Source organism: Neovison vison, chromosome 11 (genome assembly GCF_020171115.1).
Source record: "Neovison vison isolate M4711 chromosome 11, ASM_NN_V1, whole genome shotgun sequence".
Lineage (NCBI taxonomy): Eukaryota > Metazoa > Chordata > Mammalia > Carnivora > Mustelidae > Neogale > Neogale vison.
The window spans coordinates 174,489,386-174,508,027 of NC_058101.1; the positions used below are offsets into that span (position 1 = coordinate 174,489,386).

At 39.1% G+C, this 18,642-nt stretch overlaps 1 protein-coding gene across 2 annotated transcripts; it reads right to left on the reverse strand.

Annotated features, from left to right (window-relative positions):
- Positions 1 to 504: 504 nt before the first annotated feature.
- Positions 505 to 18,335, reverse strand: GOLGA7 (golgin A7). Of its 2 annotated transcripts, XM_044225323.1 has the most exons (6): positions 18,289 to 18,335; positions 17,927 to 18,058; positions 12,000 to 12,152; positions 5,383 to 5,484; positions 4,255 to 4,317; positions 505 to 1,915 (listed from the first exon to the last, which is right to left on the reverse strand). In XM_044225323.1, exons 2-5 carry the CDS (start codon positions 18,035 to 18,037, stop codon positions 4,270 to 4,272), a joined length of 414 nt encoding a protein of 137 aa, XP_044081258.1. In that variant the 5' UTR covers positions 18,038 to 18,058; positions 18,289 to 18,335; the 3' UTR covers positions 505 to 1,915; positions 4,255 to 4,269. The 2 variants fall into 2 exon arrangements, with proteins under 2 accessions (XP_044081258.1, XP_044081259.1); XM_044225324.1 differs by lacking the exon at positions 18,289 to 18,335 and having other exon boundaries at positions 4,255 to 4,322; positions 17,927 to 18,282.
- Positions 18,336 to 18,642: the final 307 nt, after the last annotated feature.

Genomic DNA, 18,642 nt, shown 5'->3' on the forward strand with positions numbered 1-18,642 from the left:
TAAAGCATGTTACTCTTGCAAAACCATTACTTTATGGTAGGAGCCAGGCAGGGGCTTATGGCCTTCTTTGAGTACCATTTCCTGTTAGTGTAATTGGGTAGGAAAAAGAAGTTGACTTTTATAAAGGAAAATAATCTTACGAAAGTCAGAATATGGACTGTATTATGTAAGTGGTTATTCTCTACTAATGCATTTCATCTTTAAAAAGTCATCAGATGATCCAGGATAGTAACAATAACTGATAGTTTATTCTTAATGAAACATCTTTTTATTTCTTTAATTGAATACATTTTTGACTCTCAGGGATGATTTCTTTGTTTTTATCTATTTAGCTAACATATCTGTCTCTTAGGAGATAAAGAATGTAAAAAGTGGAAAAGTGTGATGAGTGTAAGATGTTTGCTGGAAAACATTAAGCTGCACCGATTCTAGTAGTATTGTTTATCTGTGAAATTTAATGCTGTATCACTTTACCAAACCACACCAGATATGACACAGAGACAATTTGTTTAAGAAAAGTTTTACTAATGTGTTCTTATTTCAGCAAAGTTATTGCAACAGGTTTAAAAGGCAGACAGACACACTATTACAGGCTCTAAAGTAACAAAGGAATTTTATACAATTAAAATATTACACAGACTGATGAGATTTACTGAATAACTAACAGATCCATAAAAGAAACTAAATCTGAAAGATTAAATCCAGTATTAGCACCTACAGTATCTCTGAAAGTAAAACTTTTAACTGTTTCATTCTCTAATACATTTCTGAACTTTCTCCCAAAAACAGTGCTCTCAAACCCCAAAGATGAAGGAAGGGCGTAAGAAACCTTGATACTAAGAACATACAGCCAAAAGAACTTGAAACACTGACTCAGACTTGAGAGTTTTAGTTGGAAATCATTTAACTTACTGTATTTGAACCAATCATAAGATTTCTGTGCACTGAATACTGTATATGAGGAAAGTTTATGAATCATAAGGTTTGCCAGTAGGGACAGTTAAAAATTAGCAATATACAGTATTATTCCTATCAAATTTCTTTTCTCATAAGTTATATTTATAACAAAACTATAATTAAAATATTTATTATACTTGCTTATTACACATTCAGGGACACAGCAGGGACATTTATGTTTGATGGTTTAGCATCCACTTTATTGTGCTTACTTATTTTTGTAAGGAACACGCAACACATACTACATCTTCCCAACATTCAAGGTAATGCAATAATAACAAAATTCTCCAAAGAAAAATAACTGGAAATTGCATTAAATACTGCTTTAATTAGGAATAATTACTATCATAAAACAAATAACATCATACATTATTTTTCCAATGAGTTTCAGTTTAAGAATCTGAACAGCAGAAACAGATCTTTAAGATTTTAGTCATGGCAAAACTGGTAGTTCTTTGAAATCTGGGAGATGCATTAGCAAAACCACAGACACAGCCTACCTTTCACCAAAATCCTGGAGAAAAGCATTTTATGAATTTGAGGGAAATAAGACTGAACACTGGCTGAGATGTGACTGAAAGTCGAGAGCCACCTGGGAAGCTGGCCCAAGGAATGAAGAGAACCACTGGTACTGGTGGCAGATAAGAAAGAAACTTTGTGTTGGGCTAACCAACGGCCTATTTTATTAATGGCTTTGAATAAAAAAAGTGAAATGCTTCATTGTGTTTTCTCAGAAACTAATCAAAAGATTACAGAGTCCTACACAATTTGGAGACACAAAGTGGATGCTGAGCGACTAGAGGTCACTCCAGGTGTGGAATCTTAGAAAGTTAGTCCTTGGAGTAAATGGCACCGTGGCTCTGGCAGCAGATACAAAGGAATGATGCTCTGGAGAGGAGGTAGGGGACACTCTGCGATCGGCCAGTGGATAGATGAGGGTCCCAGCTGGAGGTGGGATCTGTAGTCAAATGTGAAAAGTAAGTTTTAGAAAGGGATGCTAAAATAACCTCTACAGCATCTCTCCTACACCAGCTCACAGGAGCTCCTCAGTTCTAACAGAATACTTGGATCTGTACTAATTGACTAAGCAACCACATAGCTCAATAATCTAGAAACACAAGCCCTGGATATTTCAGTCTCTGAACAATCCTGTTACAAGAGGCAGGTAGCACAGCACGGGCTGAAGCAGCGAGTCTGGGGCCAGGCCACCTTGGCTGCTACCTACTAGTCTTTGGTCTTAGACAGTAACTTGGGTCCTCTGTGCCTGACCCTCCTCGAGAAAACTGGAATAATAGTACGTACCTTGTAGGGCGGCTGTGATGATCAGTACTAGGCATTGAGAACAGTGCAGGTGCAGAATGAGCACCCACAAAAGTTAGCTACTTTTATCAGTGCTCATTTATTGTGACCGAGTAATGATTATGTTCCAATTTTTAAATAAAGACAATTCAAAGAGAAAACTCTATCAGTCTTAAATAGAGTGATTTTAAACATCTTTAATAAAGGCCATCTCCATGATTTGTTTATTTTTTGGCTAAATCATTAACTCTCATGTAATTCTTCAACCTGCACAGAAACCTTAGAGACTTAAGAAAAACCACAGAACTGAATTAATTATTCTTACAGTATCTCCCCACCCCCTCCACCAAGACCTCCACCCATACTAGATCCTGGGCCTGAGGAACACGCAGCTCTAAACTGAACAGAAATATCTGCATTCATGAAACTATCCAGAAGTTCCTAATGTAAATCTTTCCCATTTCAAAATTTCACAGTTGCCTGGCTATTGATAGATTAGTCTCTGGTGTGTAATTGCTCAAAACCCCACACCACCCCAGAAAAACATTACATTTAGCTATAATAGCTGCAGAATGAGTCATGATAAATGGGTTGTGCCAAGTCAAGGCAGCTGCAATTGATAAAACAAACTTATTCCAATGGCACATAACAAAAACCACACATTAACGTTCCTGGTTGGTCCACTGAGAAGTGTCATTTGGAAATTGTACACGACAAAGTCTATGAGCAAAGTCTAAGTGTTCCCAAACAAGACCTTTTTAAAGAAGGGAAACACATGGCAGAGGATGTCATTATTTAGATTTTGGCTTTCAAAGTCAAAGAATTCAGGTGCCACTTTCACTAGTGCTAAAGACGGCAGCTTTGGAATGTTGGTTGGTTTATAGGATCTGATAAATTGTACTGGGGTAGACAAAATGTATCTTTTAAGAAAGTCTTGAAAAAGAAAAGGGGAGGATAAACAGAATAATCTGATGAACTCTTCCCTCTCCCCATGTTTCTTCTGCTGCAAGTACTTATAGGAGATATGGTGTGAAAACAAGGGTTTTATGGTTCACCAAATTTGGGTTCATATCCCAAACGGTGTTAAACGGAATGACTTTGAGAACACCACTTCATCTATTTGTACCTCGGTTTGCTCATCTCTAAAATGGAGGAAATACTCGGCACACTTTTTGTAAGGAGACATAACCATTCACAGAACACCTGGCAGGTGCCCTCGAAATGGCAGTTATTATTACTGTTGCCCTTGGAAGGAGGAGGAGGTCTGGATCTGTTTCTGTGCTCCCTGTTAGTGACAAACACCTGCAAACAGTGAATTAGGAAAGTACGGCAGCAGAACACTCTCTGTAGAAAGTATAAATGATTGGAACTGGTGCAGTATGATTTTCTGTTACTTAGAAGGCTGTACTATTGGACTATGGTTTCCACATGATTCTGCATCTACACTCCTACCAGTATTAACTGATTTGTTTCTCATTTCTTCAAGGTCATTATATGGATAAAGAAGAACATAAATGTTCTAAACAAAAGGATTAAATTTATGGTTTTAACCACCAGGGTAAGTTTTCTTCTATAGGGCAATGAAGCCACTTAAATAAAAGAATATCCCCTCCACTCTGAAACGTTTCTTTGGTTATTAAAGCCATTCATCATACAGGCAGGGCAATAGCGAAAATGATTTTTATATGCAAAATCCAAAATGATTTTTATATGCAAAATGTCTAGGATTGTTTTGAATATTAAAACAAGATCTCCTCCCCTGAAAAAACACCCGGCAAAACAAAGTAATAATAAAACCAGTCTGAAAACAATACAGAGAGGGAAAATCAGGATTAAATTCTAGATCACCAAATAGAACTTTGGGTTAAATATACATTTTAAATCTCAAGCCAATACACAGAATATGTCATTATGTAATCATTTATTTGCCATGCAGGGAAGAAAACTCATGCATGCTACAAATGACAAAAACTGCACATAAATCACATAATTTTTTACCTTTAATTATATGGTTTATCTTCCACTGCTCATGCCTCTGTCTTCATAAATGGTGATTTCAATCTAAACAGCATAGCTGTTAAGAAAACACACTGGAGAACGGAACGTATAAAAGGGGGCTGTGGAAAGATGATGTGAATGATCTGCACAGACTTTTTCAATTTCCTTTACTCATTTTTGAATTATTAATAATTTCTCCTACTTAAGTTAGACGTGATGCTTTCTCCAACTTGCAAAAAACTTTAAGAAATCTAACTGCCTGTAGTACTCTACATGTAATTCCCCACCCCCACCCTCCACCCCCAAACGTTGTTTATTTTTTGGGAAAAAGAATTCTGAAAAAAGATGCTGTATTGTAGAACTAGGGGGTTCTTAGCTGAGAACTGAGGAAGGTAATGAATTCAGGGGTTCAAAATGCCCTGTAGTTATCTGCAAACTTTTTTTGGGAGAGGGTTCATGACCTCTAAGAGTTTAAGAACCACTGCCACAGAGTATAATAAAACTGCTGAAATTATTATCAGCCGGAAGGCCTGGGATTATCTGACCTCGGTTTTTAAAAAAATTTATTTTACTCATGATTCCAGTTATCAAGCTAAATTAGTTTTTTTGCAATTTTATTTACCAAATTCACTTAGTGAGTTTCAAAGCTTACTGCCTCTAAAAATATGCACAGTATGTCAAAGGTAATGAAATTATACATCTGGCAGCTGTAACTGATTTCAACTAGTCCAATGAACCCATGGAACTGCAATTCATTTGGATGACAAGTCTCACTACACATTATGAGTTTATGCATTTCAAAGAAGCTTTAGGTTCAGAGTTTCTGCAGCTGAAACGCATTACTCATGCCACCCCCATTATTACTACAAGATGCCCTCAGAACCACCAAGAAAGAAGGTAACCAGAATATTAAACAATCCAGAGACCTGCATGATGCAGAGGAAGGAGATGTGCTTTAAGAAAAATGTTGGAGATGGGAGGGTTAAGGTAGGTAAGCAATTCAGAGGTGGTTCCTAGGGCAAATACAAGAGAAGGGACCTAAATTCTCTCTAGTTGATGCCAAATAGTACTGTCAAAATTTTCTTTTTATAGATATTTAGACTTTATGATCCGGACAAAAAAAGATACAACTCGAAGTCCTCTCTCAATGGGATCTGTCAGGAGGAGGCCTTGGGGAGCATATATCTTCTCATTCTGCTCTTGAATGTATTTGGACACTTTCTTCAGAACCTGATGGAAGGAAATACCATAGCTTTTAACAAATGTCATTAGACTTCCCACTAAGTATTAGCTGGATCTCAAAATACTCAGGCAGTGGAATTAGCTTTTAAAACAAGAAATGGATATTCGCATGAAGGGACACAGCTGTGAGTATTTGGCACATGCCGGTTGTGTACGACATATGGCACAGCCTGATGGACTCTGCAAGTCACACGGTCTTCAATGCGGTGTAAGTACCAGTGTGTACAAAATCATGAGCGCCAGCCCCTCCTTCTTACCTGCTGTCGTCTCAATCCTGGATATAGAGAAATAAGTAGGTGATTATATACACAAAAGTTGGTTGTACTTTTCTCTTTCCCACTCATCAAGTGTTGTTAATGCGACACCAAGGTACTTCTTGGGCGTTCCCTTTAAGACTTAAGAACGGCTGCTTCTCTCCTTTGAATGTTTTCATCAATTTTAAGTAATGATACAAAGTTGGCCCATTAACAAGAGATAGCCCAATTAGTTTAAAACTTAAAAGTTTATTTCCTTTGTAAAGCATGTGACAGCTGCCTTGGAGTTTCTGATGACAAGCGTCTTATATCATTTCCACCACAGCATGTAATGCTACTCTGTAGTCTGCTCTTGTGTCCTTGATGGGAACTTTGGTTTATAAGTTTAGAATTAAGGTTGTAAAAGTCAAAGCAAATGCAGACAAAAGCCAGGTAGGATACAAAGGAACTTCTGGAAATTGCCAAATCTCTAGCTTTAATAAGGGCAATTCTGAGACAGATAAGGTAGAAGAAAATAAATCTTAGTAGCTATATACAAAATCAAAGAGTTACATGTTTTATTTCAGATTCAAAGTCATCATAACCCTTTTTTGGCTCTAATGTTCAAAAAGGCTTTGATCCAGTTCTTTAATTACTATACATTTTCTTAGATTCATACTATCAGCATATGCTGAAATCCTGGATAAATGTGATCATGACATAAGGGAAAAAAAAGAACGGTATGAGGATAAAGTGAGATTAAGAAACAAATTAAGTATGGGTCTATAATGTACCAGGGCAAACTAACAAAATTAGGATGCTACAATTTAGGTGCTGTAGTATAAGCTGATTTAGAATTTAAAACACAAAGTTTCCATAACAAATCTTCTTACTGAAGGAAAAGGAAATTTAAGTAAGTTTATTCAAGTTGCATCTTTGGGAATACTAAATTTCATGTTCTAAAAGAGCACGATGTTATAAAAGAACAATCTGCAGGGTTCTTCAGGTAGTGAATTAAGAATACCAATTCTAAAGAAAACATTTTTTTTTCATCTAATTATCTGAAGTAATAATATAAGTATCATTCTCCTATTTTCAACTCTCAAAGAACTCATGTGATGTTTGGTCTTTTATGGGCAAAAAAGAAATCTTAAGCACTATCTTTCTATCAGTTTGTCAATCATGCTAAAATAACGAACAGAAGGAAGTAGCCCATAAAGGTGCCCAACTCAGGACCCTCAATCTTCTCTCCAATTTCTTCCTCAGCTCACCTGCCAGAACTGGAAATTGGAGAGTTGGTCTACCCTTACTCCCATTCATTTCCACTAGGAGGTACAGTCAGAAAAGTGCTTGCATGACTGGTTTCAAAGAAAGGATTCCTTCAGAACAGCTTTTCCTCCTCTCTCCTTGGGTACAGGTTACCAGCAAAGAAACAGCATGCCTTTATTTGATTCAAGGGTAACTCTGTTGTGCAAGGTTTTCATTTAAACGTTAATAACATTCATGTGCACTTAGGTATCAGTTCAGAAAGAAAACAATGTTTTCTTTTTGCATAAGCTCCAAATCCTCTTAAACCACTCTGGTGAAGGCAGGACTGCCTTAAACAAGATGCTCTTAAACTCTTAGTCTCTTTAGCAACAAAAAAGCATTAACATGAGTAAACTCATACTGCATCCCAGGCAGGACAAAGTAATGTTCTTACTCCCAAGAAACTTTATGTTGACATTTTAGCCATAGTTTATTATTTTTGGTAAATCAATGTCAAAACAAACTATAATACTCAACAAAATTATCTGTTATCCTCAAACCCTCAATAAAACCTCAATCTCTATAATATTTACAAAGCTAAACATCAAACCTCAGTAAAGACCATTATCCTCCTTGAGAATATTAAACTGGAGAGACGCTCAAGAAAAAATACAGACATTCAAGAAAAAATATCCTAAGTGAAGCTAAGTGAGAACAGCAGGATCGTAGTACTTTCAGAAATAACTAGGTTGCTTCCAATTTATTCCTTTTACAGATTATAGCACACAAGCAGAAGAGATGTTATGAAAAAGGCAGACAGCTACTGAGAGGAGAAGCTTCTACAAACCCATTTGCTCCCTAATTATAATGGGCAGCAGGGATAGAGAAATAACACTGAAGTCTTTATCTTCATTTTAAATCAATAAACAGCACATTATAGGAAAAAAAAGCATGATTGTTCTAGTGAGTTTTAAAAGGCTTATTTACAATTTCAAAAAATTTAACCCACATGACAAAGTGTAAGCACTATTATATTTGGCTTGCTATTTGCAGACTAAAAATTTTAGTGTTTAGAACAATACAGACTAACTAACCCAATCCTGTCCTTTCATAAAGTGGAAAATAATAGTACAGAAATTCCTAAGGGACAAACTGGAGATTAGGAGGGCAGCTGTGTTCTAGTATCACTGTATCAAAACTACAAATATACATTTAATATTTTCTTTTAAAAGTATAAGTCTTTAATTAGCACCATTCCAGTTATTCATTTGGCATGGTCTAGTTACTCATGTCCAGTTTCTAAAATAAAATCACCCACTTAAAAAAATGTGGCCACACCTTAAATTTTGGTTTCTTGACTAATTTTATTTGGTCCTTTTAAAAAAAAAAAAAAAAAAGAAGAAGAAGAAGATTTTATTTATTATCTGAGAGAGAGTAGAGCAAGAGTACATGGGTGAGGCTGGGGAGGAGAGGGAGTAGCAGGCTCCCCACTGAGCAAGGAGCCCAATGTGAGCTTGATCCCAGGACCCTGAGTTCATGACCTGAACCAAAGGCAGATGCTTAACAAACTGAGCCACCCAAGTGTCCCTAATTTTATTTGGTCTTTACTTGCTTTATAATACTCCGTATAAAGAAAGAAACCTTGATTAGACTTACAAAGTAGTACCTTCTATATCCCCTAGGAATCCAAGGTAAAACACACATTAGGACCAATTTCCACTCTATTCATGATACAGAAAACTTCAAGATTAATAATCAAAGGGATATTTATTTGTTGATTGACTGTAGGCTCCATGCCCAAGGTGGGGCTTGAACTTACAACTCCGATATCACAAGCTGCATATGCTCTACCAAATGAGCCAGCCAGGTGCCCCCATAGTTAAAGGGATTTTAATTAAAAGCTGCTAAATGTTTTAAGCAGCTAAATAAGTTACCAGCGCCTAAAAAAGATTACTTATACCTGGAAAACATGTATACACACACACACACTAGTGTGTGTCTATACATATATATGTATATACACAAACTTAATTTTTAAATTCATCTTAAGAGAACACTATTATGCATTTACCATATGTGAGGAAATACATTAATTCTAACACCCATTTTACAGTTGAGAGCTCAGGCTTAGAGAGATTAATTTGTCCATGATCCCATAATTAATGTAATTGACTTGGCTAGCACCCAATTACCAATTTCTTTTTACAACTGACAACAGAAGGAGGTATCTATCTATTTCAGCAAATGCACATGGATAAATAAAAGTTAATTAAAATCTTATCAACAAATGTAAAAGCTATAGTGAAATGACAACTCAATTGTCTAATACTCCACTAAGCATAAACAAAATTCTCTAATAGCTGTAATTCTACCTTAAATTGGTCATGTCCTACACTTTTTAAAATGAACATCACCCCATGGCCTAGTTTCCAGCCATATGAATTCAGCCCGACCCCCTCCTACATTCAGTTCCTCATCAAATCTTGGTTCCACTATCACCATAGTCCTTGAATTTGTTCACCTCCTTCCATCTCTACGGCTCCATTCCCTGTCCAAGCACTCATCATCTCTCGCCTGGATTTCCATGGAACATTCTACCTGGTTTCCCTACTTCCACTTTCATACTTTTTTTCCCCCCTAAAGAGATTGCTTTAAAATGAGTATCTGATCATACCACTCTTCCACTTAAAATCTTGAGTAGTTTTCCCGCTGCACTGAAAATAAAATCCGAACATCTTTCTATGGACTACACACTCCTACATGCTACAGCTCCTCCTAACCTCTCCAAATTCGCCTGTGGCTCCTCTCTCCACTCCTCTCCTTCACGCTGGCCTTCTTACAGTTTCCAGGACCCACCACGCTCTCTGGACCTTTGCAAACACTAATCTCTCTACCTGAATGGTCCCAGGATTTGCATTCTTCATGTAGCCACTTATAGGTTACCACTTCAGAGGTCTTTTCTGACCACACAATCTAAATTAGGTCTCTCCTAATATTTTCTATCACGGGAAAGTTTGTTTTCTTCAAGATGCTTATCACCATTTATAATTTAGTTGGTTTTGTTTCTTTTGCATCAATCATTACCACTAAATTACAAATATCACAAAGTCAGCAATCATGTTTGCCCTATTCTGTTACATCCCCGGCATACTGTTTAGCACATTGTAGGCTTTCAATAAATATTTACCAAATGAATGAATCCCTTGTCCCTTCACTCAGCGAATGTACTATTAAAGAGAAGCTGCAGACTAAAAGCTGATACTGATCCTTTAAAACTTCTGATTTTTGAATGCTGAACAGGAATGAAAGTTACCTGCTTCTCTGTATGATATGGAAAAAAAATATTAACTACTAATTTAGTTATTTAAATATACCCTTTTAGTAACACTAAGACAGTTCATGTCAGGATGCTAATGAAGCATATGGCAGTATTTTTAGCTAGTAACTCTCAAAAATACTTCAGATGCAACTGTATTTGCTTTCCACTATATAGAGTCCATGACAATCACAGGGACACTTCTATTAGGTGGGGTATAATCTGTAATACAGATATCCTTATAGCATTTTAGTTGCTAAACATGCTCAAAGTTAAATAATATATTAGGGGTTTACTGTGATTAACTTAAATTCCTTCAAAACACATTCAGTGAGTGCCTAAAACATCTCAGGGCATGGTGGTGGGCATTAAGAGGGATACAAAATGGTTAAAAGCACTGTCCCTGACCCAAGAAAAATACATCCCTGAAGGGCAAATGAGAATGTAAACTGCTACATTCCAAAATTAAGACAGGTTAAGTGCCAGGAAAAGAGACATAAACAAAATATTGTGGGGATACAAACACGAGAAAGAATTCTGATTTGAAGAATAAGGAAAAGGGAGATGACAGGAGGATCTAATGGACTGGGGAGATTTGAACGGGGGAAGAATGGCACTATAGGTGGAGGAAAACCTCAGAGGGTGTGCTTGTTGCCTGGCAAGAGAATGAGTCTGGCTGAAAGATGAAGTAAAGAAGGGGTGGGAGACAAAGCTGGAAAGGTAAGTTGGAGGTCACTTGGAGACAGGACTTCGACTTTATTGTTAGTAAATGAGAAGCCAGGGAAGGCCTCTGACTTCGTAAGAGTAGTAGAGGAAGTAATGCAGTGATTTTTGTTTTTTTTTTTTTTTTTTTTTTTTGAGTGCATGTGAGTCAAGAGAGGGGCACAGCAGGAGAGAGAGAGAATCTCAAGCAGACTGTCTGCTGAGTGCAGAGCCTGACACAGGGCTCAATCCCAGGACCCCAAGATCATGACCTGAGCCGAAATCAAGAGCTGGAGGCTCAACTGACTGAGCCACCCCACTTACATAGTGTTTTAGGAAGGCAGCAGCAGATGGTTTGGAAAAATAAGAGAAGGGAAGAAATGAAACTTGTCAGACTATTTCAAATAATTGAGAGGTAATAAGGACACATATTAGAACAGTGGCAGAGGAAATCATGAAAAGTTAATGAATGAGAAAATGGAAGATATTCCAGCTTTGACAACTGATAATTTCTTCATCCTCCACACCTTAAGATGGTACTGAAAAAGGCAGGGTGCTATTACACAAAATGGGGAGGTGCGAGGTTTGCCTTTTGGACACCGAAGCTGAGAAGCTGGCAACACCAGATCCAGCAGGCAGATGGAAAGAGAATATAAGAACTCAAGTCACAGGATAAAACTGAAGACAGAGACTTGGGGAAAACAAGAGGATTCTCAGAAAGCTATACAGAATGAGAATATAGATTTTCCACAGTTTTCTTAAGTGTAAGCTAATTTGAACACCAGTATGTCAACTTCATGTTGACTGAACAATTTTGACCAATTTCTGAAAGACTCAGGATTCTTTACTATGTGCTCTAGACATAGGAGCAACAACAAAATTTGAATTATTATTACTATACATGCTCCTTTAAGTTTAATGGCAACTGTCATCTTGTAAACATGTCAACAACTCACTGTTTTTTATGATTTTAAGAGATTTTGTGAAAACAAAGGTAGCCTTACCTTCTCATAATGAGTTTCCATGCATAAGAAGATGGTGTATGCTGTTAAACAAGCCAAACAGCCTTCAAGATAGGATTGGCCTCCAAGCTTCTCTGCTTCTGCATACAGGTTATTCAGAGTTCGAACTGTTTCTTCAAACTGCTGTCTATCAATCTGTAATGAAAAAAAAAATTTAAAAATAAGTTTTGGGAAAAAAAGATCAACTACTCACTAATGCTTGCTATCACTAATTTGTTCTGCTATTTTGTCAACATTCTTAACCACTAGCTGGCAAACATTTTAGGTGATGAAATGGGGACCTATGTTACCAAAATTGCTTAGTCTTTGTTTAATCTTATCTCCTCTTATGGATACTGGATAACTTCAAGACTCAAGACAGTATCTCTTTATTCTCTATACTGAGTATCAAGTAACTTCATAAAATGATACAACCCTGGGGTACCTGGGTGGCTCAGCTGACTGCGTGTCCGATTCTTGGTTCTGGCTCAGGTCATTATCTCATGTGTTAGGGCATCGAGCTCCATGTTGGGCTCTTGTGCTCAGTAGGGGGTTTGTTGGAGAGTCTCTCTCTCTCCATCCCTCTGCCACCGCCCTCCCACCCGGGCCCCCACTCATGAGTATGCTCTCTCTCAGAAATAAATCAATCTTAAAAAAAAATTATATAATCCTTCCAACTTTCCATTCACTTACATCAACATTTACTGAGCACCTACCATCAGACAGGTGTTAAGACAGCTTAGAGAAAGATGAGTAAGACACTGTCTTAGTCCTCCAAGCAGAATAGGTATGTAAACATAAAAACACAATAGATTGACAAAGTACTATGGTGGAGGCATATGGTGGGGGCACAAAAGGAAGGAGATACTCTCTTTATCTCAAAAGAGCAGGTAATCTTATTATTTTTTAAAAAGTTTTTACCTAAATTCCAGTTAGCAGTAATATTAATTTCAGGTACAAAAGAGTAATTCAACACTTTCATACAACACCTGATGTTCATTACAATCATTACAATCCCCATCACCCATCTCACTGATCCCCCCACCAGCCTCCCTTCTGGTAACTACCCGTTTTGTTCTCTAGAGTTCAGAGTCTGTTTCTTGGTTTGCCTCTCTCGCTCTTAAGAGCAAGTAATCTTAAATTGAGTCCCCAAACACTGGAATCTACTGAAAGCTCACAATGAGACAAAATCTCAAACTATCACAGAAGTCTTCACACCAAAACATTCCTATTACCTTTCTATTCAGTGACACCACTATCTCACATTTACACTAATACTACCATTGTCATCCATCTTCACTTTAATCTCCTGCTTTCACTTTTTTTCTCCTAACTTTGTAGATTTCAAACCTCAAAGCTTGTACCTTACAACTTTTACCCATTAGCAAGAGTATTTCATGTAACACTGTCATTCTCGGCAAAAAAAGACAATTTATCTGTCCTTACTCCAGGCCTTCTCTCACACATTTGCTTTGCTCCTGAAAGGAGTAACTCCTTACATATAAATTCTATCTTTTATGAAGTCTTTTTTTTTTTTTTTTTTTTTTGAGAGAGACTCTTAAAGCAGGCTCATGCTCAGTGTGGAGCCTGACGTGGGGTTCAATCTTGCAACCCAGAAATCATGACCTGAGCCAAAATCAAGAGTCAGAGGCTTAACCAACTGAGCCACCCAGGTGCCCCACTTTTGTTAAGTCTTTCTATAGAAACAGATGGGGAAAAAAGTCAAATAGTTTCAATACACAGTTTGAGATAAAACAGACCCAAGACTATAATTTTTTAAAATGCAAAACAACTGGGGCATCTGTGTGGCTCAGTGTTAGCCTCTGCCTTTGGCTCAGGTCATGGTCCCAGGGTTCTGGGATCCAGCTCCACAGCTCCACAGCTCCACATAGGCTCGCTCTCTGCTCAGCGGGGAGCCTGCTTCCCGCCCCCACCCCCGCCCTCTGCCTACTTGTGATCTCTCTCTCTGCCAAATAAATACATAAAATCTTAAAAAAAAAAAAAGTGAAACAATTAATGATCATCACCTTTAAGCAGTTAAAATCCTTTGAGTTAGAGGCAGTTGCAATTACTGTTTTTCCTTTGTATACTATTGAGGTATACTATTGAGGACTCAAAGAGCCAATGGTATGAAATACTTGAATGTGAACTTTAAAGTGGTGGCAGCTCTCCTGTTTTTCAAAAGGAGCTACTTTTAATTTCCCAGAATATTCAGAGTTTCTGACAAGGGTTGGGGGGTGGAGATGGAGCTAGAAGTCAGGGTAGCATTCCTGTACTGAGCCACCACTTGAAGAATGGTCATCTGAGGAATCTATGTCAGAGTTCTCATTCCCTGAAAATGGACTTTGTTCACTTCATGAACAAATATTTATAACAAATTGTTATCTTTACTAGTTATGGCCAAGTTAACACCTTCAGTTTGTCACATTGGCAAATCTACAAAAGTCTAAATAATTTAAAAAAATGCACATTTGATCTACCTAAAATGTTATGATCTGATAAGAAAAGTTCTATGAATTATTTACATTTCTTTGGATACAGTGTGATTCAAAACCATGGGATCCAACTAGGAGACATTTCATTTCTTTTTAGATCAGAATTACTAGTCATACCAGAAACATGAATTCTTAAAAAAGTTATTTCAAGATTATAGTGCTTTATAGGATGGAGGTAAATCATAGATCATTAAAAAAAAAATCCAAGGTGGGGGTGCCTGGGTGGCTCAGTGGGTTAAAGCCTCTGCCTTCGGTTCAGGTCATGATCCCGTGGTCTGGGATCGAGCCCCTCGTGGGGCTCTCTGCTCAGCGGGGAGCCTGCTTCCTCCTCTCTCTCTGCCTGCCTCTCTGCCTACTTGTGATCTCTCTCTGTCAAATAAATAAAATTCTTTAGAAAGTTGTAAGGAAATCATTTAAAAAAAAAAATCCAAGGTGAAGGATTTTTTTAAAAAAAGTTTAATAAAAAATTTAAAAAGTCCGTAATTTCTTAGAAAGGTCACTAAAAAAGAAAAGAGGGTAAAAAGCATGCTAGGCAGCAGTAAAGGCAAAGGACATAACATACCAGGGCTCAACAGAACAAATGTGGGCATTTTCCTCTCACTCCGCTATGAAGAACACTTGTCAGTGCCGTCCTTTGGGCACTTGAAGACTGAGATCAAAGCTACGTCAAAACTGGGAGATTTGTGAAGTGGGAGCCAAATATAAATTTGAAACAATAAGCACTGAAATTCAGAAGAAAATAGGAATCAGACTCATTTTCCAAGAACTTTTGTTTCCTGAACTATGTGGTAGAAAGCATGGAGCTGAAGCTTAAAGTGATCATAAGTCAAAGGTAATTTCCACCAACTAGGTATAGACGCATATTTTTAAAGGTATGTAAGGGAAAAAATGCTTCAATTATAGATCACTCATTTCTGTCCTACCGAGGGTGCCTAACAAGTCTGTCTGTATTTTGGCTAAAGTGAGGATAAAGCTTTCTTCAGGAACTGTCCTAGCAACAAAGTACTTAAGCATCCAAGCATTACATTCTAACAGGCAATAGAAAAAGTAAACTTGTTAGAGGTACTTGGTGGCTCAGTTGTTGGGCCTTTGCCTTCGGCTCAGGTCATGATCCCAGGGTGCTGGGACCAAGTCCCACATTTGGCTCCCTGCTTGGTGAGAAGTCTGCTTCTCCCTCTCCTACTGCCCCGCTTGTGTTCCCTCTCTAGCTCTCTCTCTGTCAAATAAATAAAAAAATCTTAAAAAAAAAAAAAAGAAAAAAGTAAACTTGTTACAGGCAGAACTTGTCCTTACTTCCAGATTAAAGGGTTCAAATATATGTGTGTTTAATGCTTTAAAGTAACACAAAACATTTGTATATTAGTTTCTTCCTCTATTAAATTGCCAAGTGTGATGTTCTCACAAAAGGAAAATCAGCCCCAGTGGCAGAGCAATCAGTAAAATTCTAGGGTAAGTTGTAGAAACAAAGACAGAAACCTTTCAATTTTCCATCAAACAAAGCAAAGACAATTTAAACCTGTAATTTAAATTTGATTTCAAGCATTAAAAGAAAAATCAAAGCTCTCCTAAGCAGTTTAAAGTATAAACTAGTGTTCTAACCCAAACATTTAAAAAAGAAAAAGAAAAAAAAAACCAAACCCCTCAAAGACACAACTGAACAGCACCAAATAACACTCCATATAGTACTCAGAGTCACAAGCAGTTCTAGGCTATAATCTGAAGTCAAAGAAATAAAAGGACTAAAGAATTTAGAAACATCAATTTCCTGTAAGAATCAGTGGATCTGTGACTACATTGTGTTTCTGTATTGACTATAAAATAAAGGCTCTACCACACACAGAGTGGAAGGCTAATGTTTGATTATGCATACATGTATTTGGCTCAGTTATGCACTGGAAGTTTGACTTTAAAACCTTTAAACAAAGGAGTCTTATAACATCCAAGTAAGTCTGGTAAATAGTTTACACTCCGATTTAAAAGTACATAAATAGTGTAAGAGTATAACAGGCTTACAACCAAAACATTTGCTTCATTTCACACAAGCCCTAACATGTAAAACATGTTAACTGTGATGTTAAATTATTTTAAAAATAACATTCAGTAGCTCTAGCCAACAGGCAACTTGCTCAATTTCTACCTCTTCGAACCAGGGAGGAAATGGCCACCCAGTGTCCAGCTGAGTTAACCCAACACTGAGACAATAAACTACAGCATTTATATGGCATTTCACAGACAAGTTACTCTACAAACCGTCTTTATAAAGCATACCTGATCTTTCATTTGCACTTAAACATACTTAGGTCACTAACCTGACCACAGTAATAACTTAATGTTGAAGGACACTACAATTGATATACACTGATTTTCCAAACTTGGCAATCAGGTAGAACCACCTACCTGTTACAGGCTGGTTTTAAACGACTGCTATACATTTCTCTAGTACAGACTCATCTACACCCACTTACCCCATGACCAGTATTTCTTACTCCCACACCCACAGTGCACCTAATCACCTCAGTCCCTCACCCTCCTCACCAAGGTGAAAACAGTACAAAACCTGCTCCCATCTAACCAGAAACTGATCTCTAAAAAGGAAACAGAATGTAGAGTAATATGGATCAAGACCAAAAGATCTTTCTTCGGGTGGGTAAACACATGCAGGTACAAGAAAACACACATACATGCTAACTTCATTGCACTTTTAAAATACAATACAATGATATCCCCCCTCCCCCCCTTTAGTCTGAAGGAGGAAACACAGCCAGCCCATTCTTCCATTTCTGTATGCAGGGTTGCCTAAGGGACCTATATCCTGATGCCAATTTTGATATGCAAGTCAACAAAACACAGGTGGTTCCCACTGATCGCAATTGGGAATGACTGCTCTAAGGCCTTGTTCTGAGACCTTTCCGTGTCCAGGCCAATCTAATGCTCTGCGTTTTTCAGGTTCCAAGAAGGCCTGTCTGTACTGCCTGGCATAGTAACTTAATAAACCCTTTGTGCCGAGCAGTGCGACCAGCACAATAGTCACAAACGCCAGTCACGAGAATGATGATGACTCTTCCTGGCTAGGTAGGAGGATGCAGCTTACAACGTGCTGATTTAGGTGGCTTGGAACCGCAGGAATTAGTTTCTCAACACTGCTGTCAACAACCCGAGATGGAGGTGGGAGGGGACAGCCAGGAAGAAGACGGCGGGCTGGGTACAGACTCCCGGCATGGGCACCAGAGTTCTACACGGTCATCACTTGGACTTTTTCGTCCTCCTCCAAGCACCATGTCTTGCTTAGTGACCCTCTTCTGACCAAGGCTCCTTCTTTGCCTGCCCCTCCCCAGAGCCGCGAGACACTCGGCGGGCCCGGTGTCGACCCATACTCCCTCCCGTCCCTGAAGAGCCCTCCCTCGCCCAGAGCTGGTGCGGGGAGTGTCTACGTACCCGGTTCTCCAGCTCCGCGGGGAACTTGGTCTGGAACTGGCACCGTGTGCCACTGCTGTAGTCACGCTGAATGAATACCTTCCCAGACACCGGCGCCTGCTGCGGCCTCATGGCGAGGACAGGACCGGCGCGCTGCGGGTTCGGGGTGGGGGAGGGTAGTGGAACACCAACCAGGGTCAGATCCCCGGCCTGGACCCAGGACTCCAGCCCGCCAGCCCACCAGCCGTCCCCACAGGCCAAAGCGGCCCAAGACCTTCCCCACCCCACTTCCCTTCACCCATACTGTCACGCAGGCCTTTAGCTACAGCCCCGGCCCAGGCCCCGCGCCCCCCACAGCCCGGTTCGGCCCGGGAAACACTAACCCGCCTCCTCTGCCCTCCAGCTGCACTCGCACCGCCCACGTCGTCACTTACGGCCTGCCGCAAAAGGCCTCTTTCCCCGCCCCTCAACTCGGCCTCCTGCCTCAAGGCCAGGGCCCACCCTCTCCCCGGCCGTAAAGCGACTCTGGTGAGGCTGCGCGGTGCTGAGTAGAGGCACGCCCAGGGGGCGGGGCCCGGGCCGATTCCGCCTCCCGTCCCTCCCCGAGGAGTCAACACGGAAGGAAAAGGCCGGGTCGGGAGGGGCGCGGCGTTGGGAGCTGTGGAGGCTGGACTCTCCTGAAGGTTGCGGAGGTCCAAGACTCGGGACTTACCCGTGGTGTCATATCCGTGTTGTGT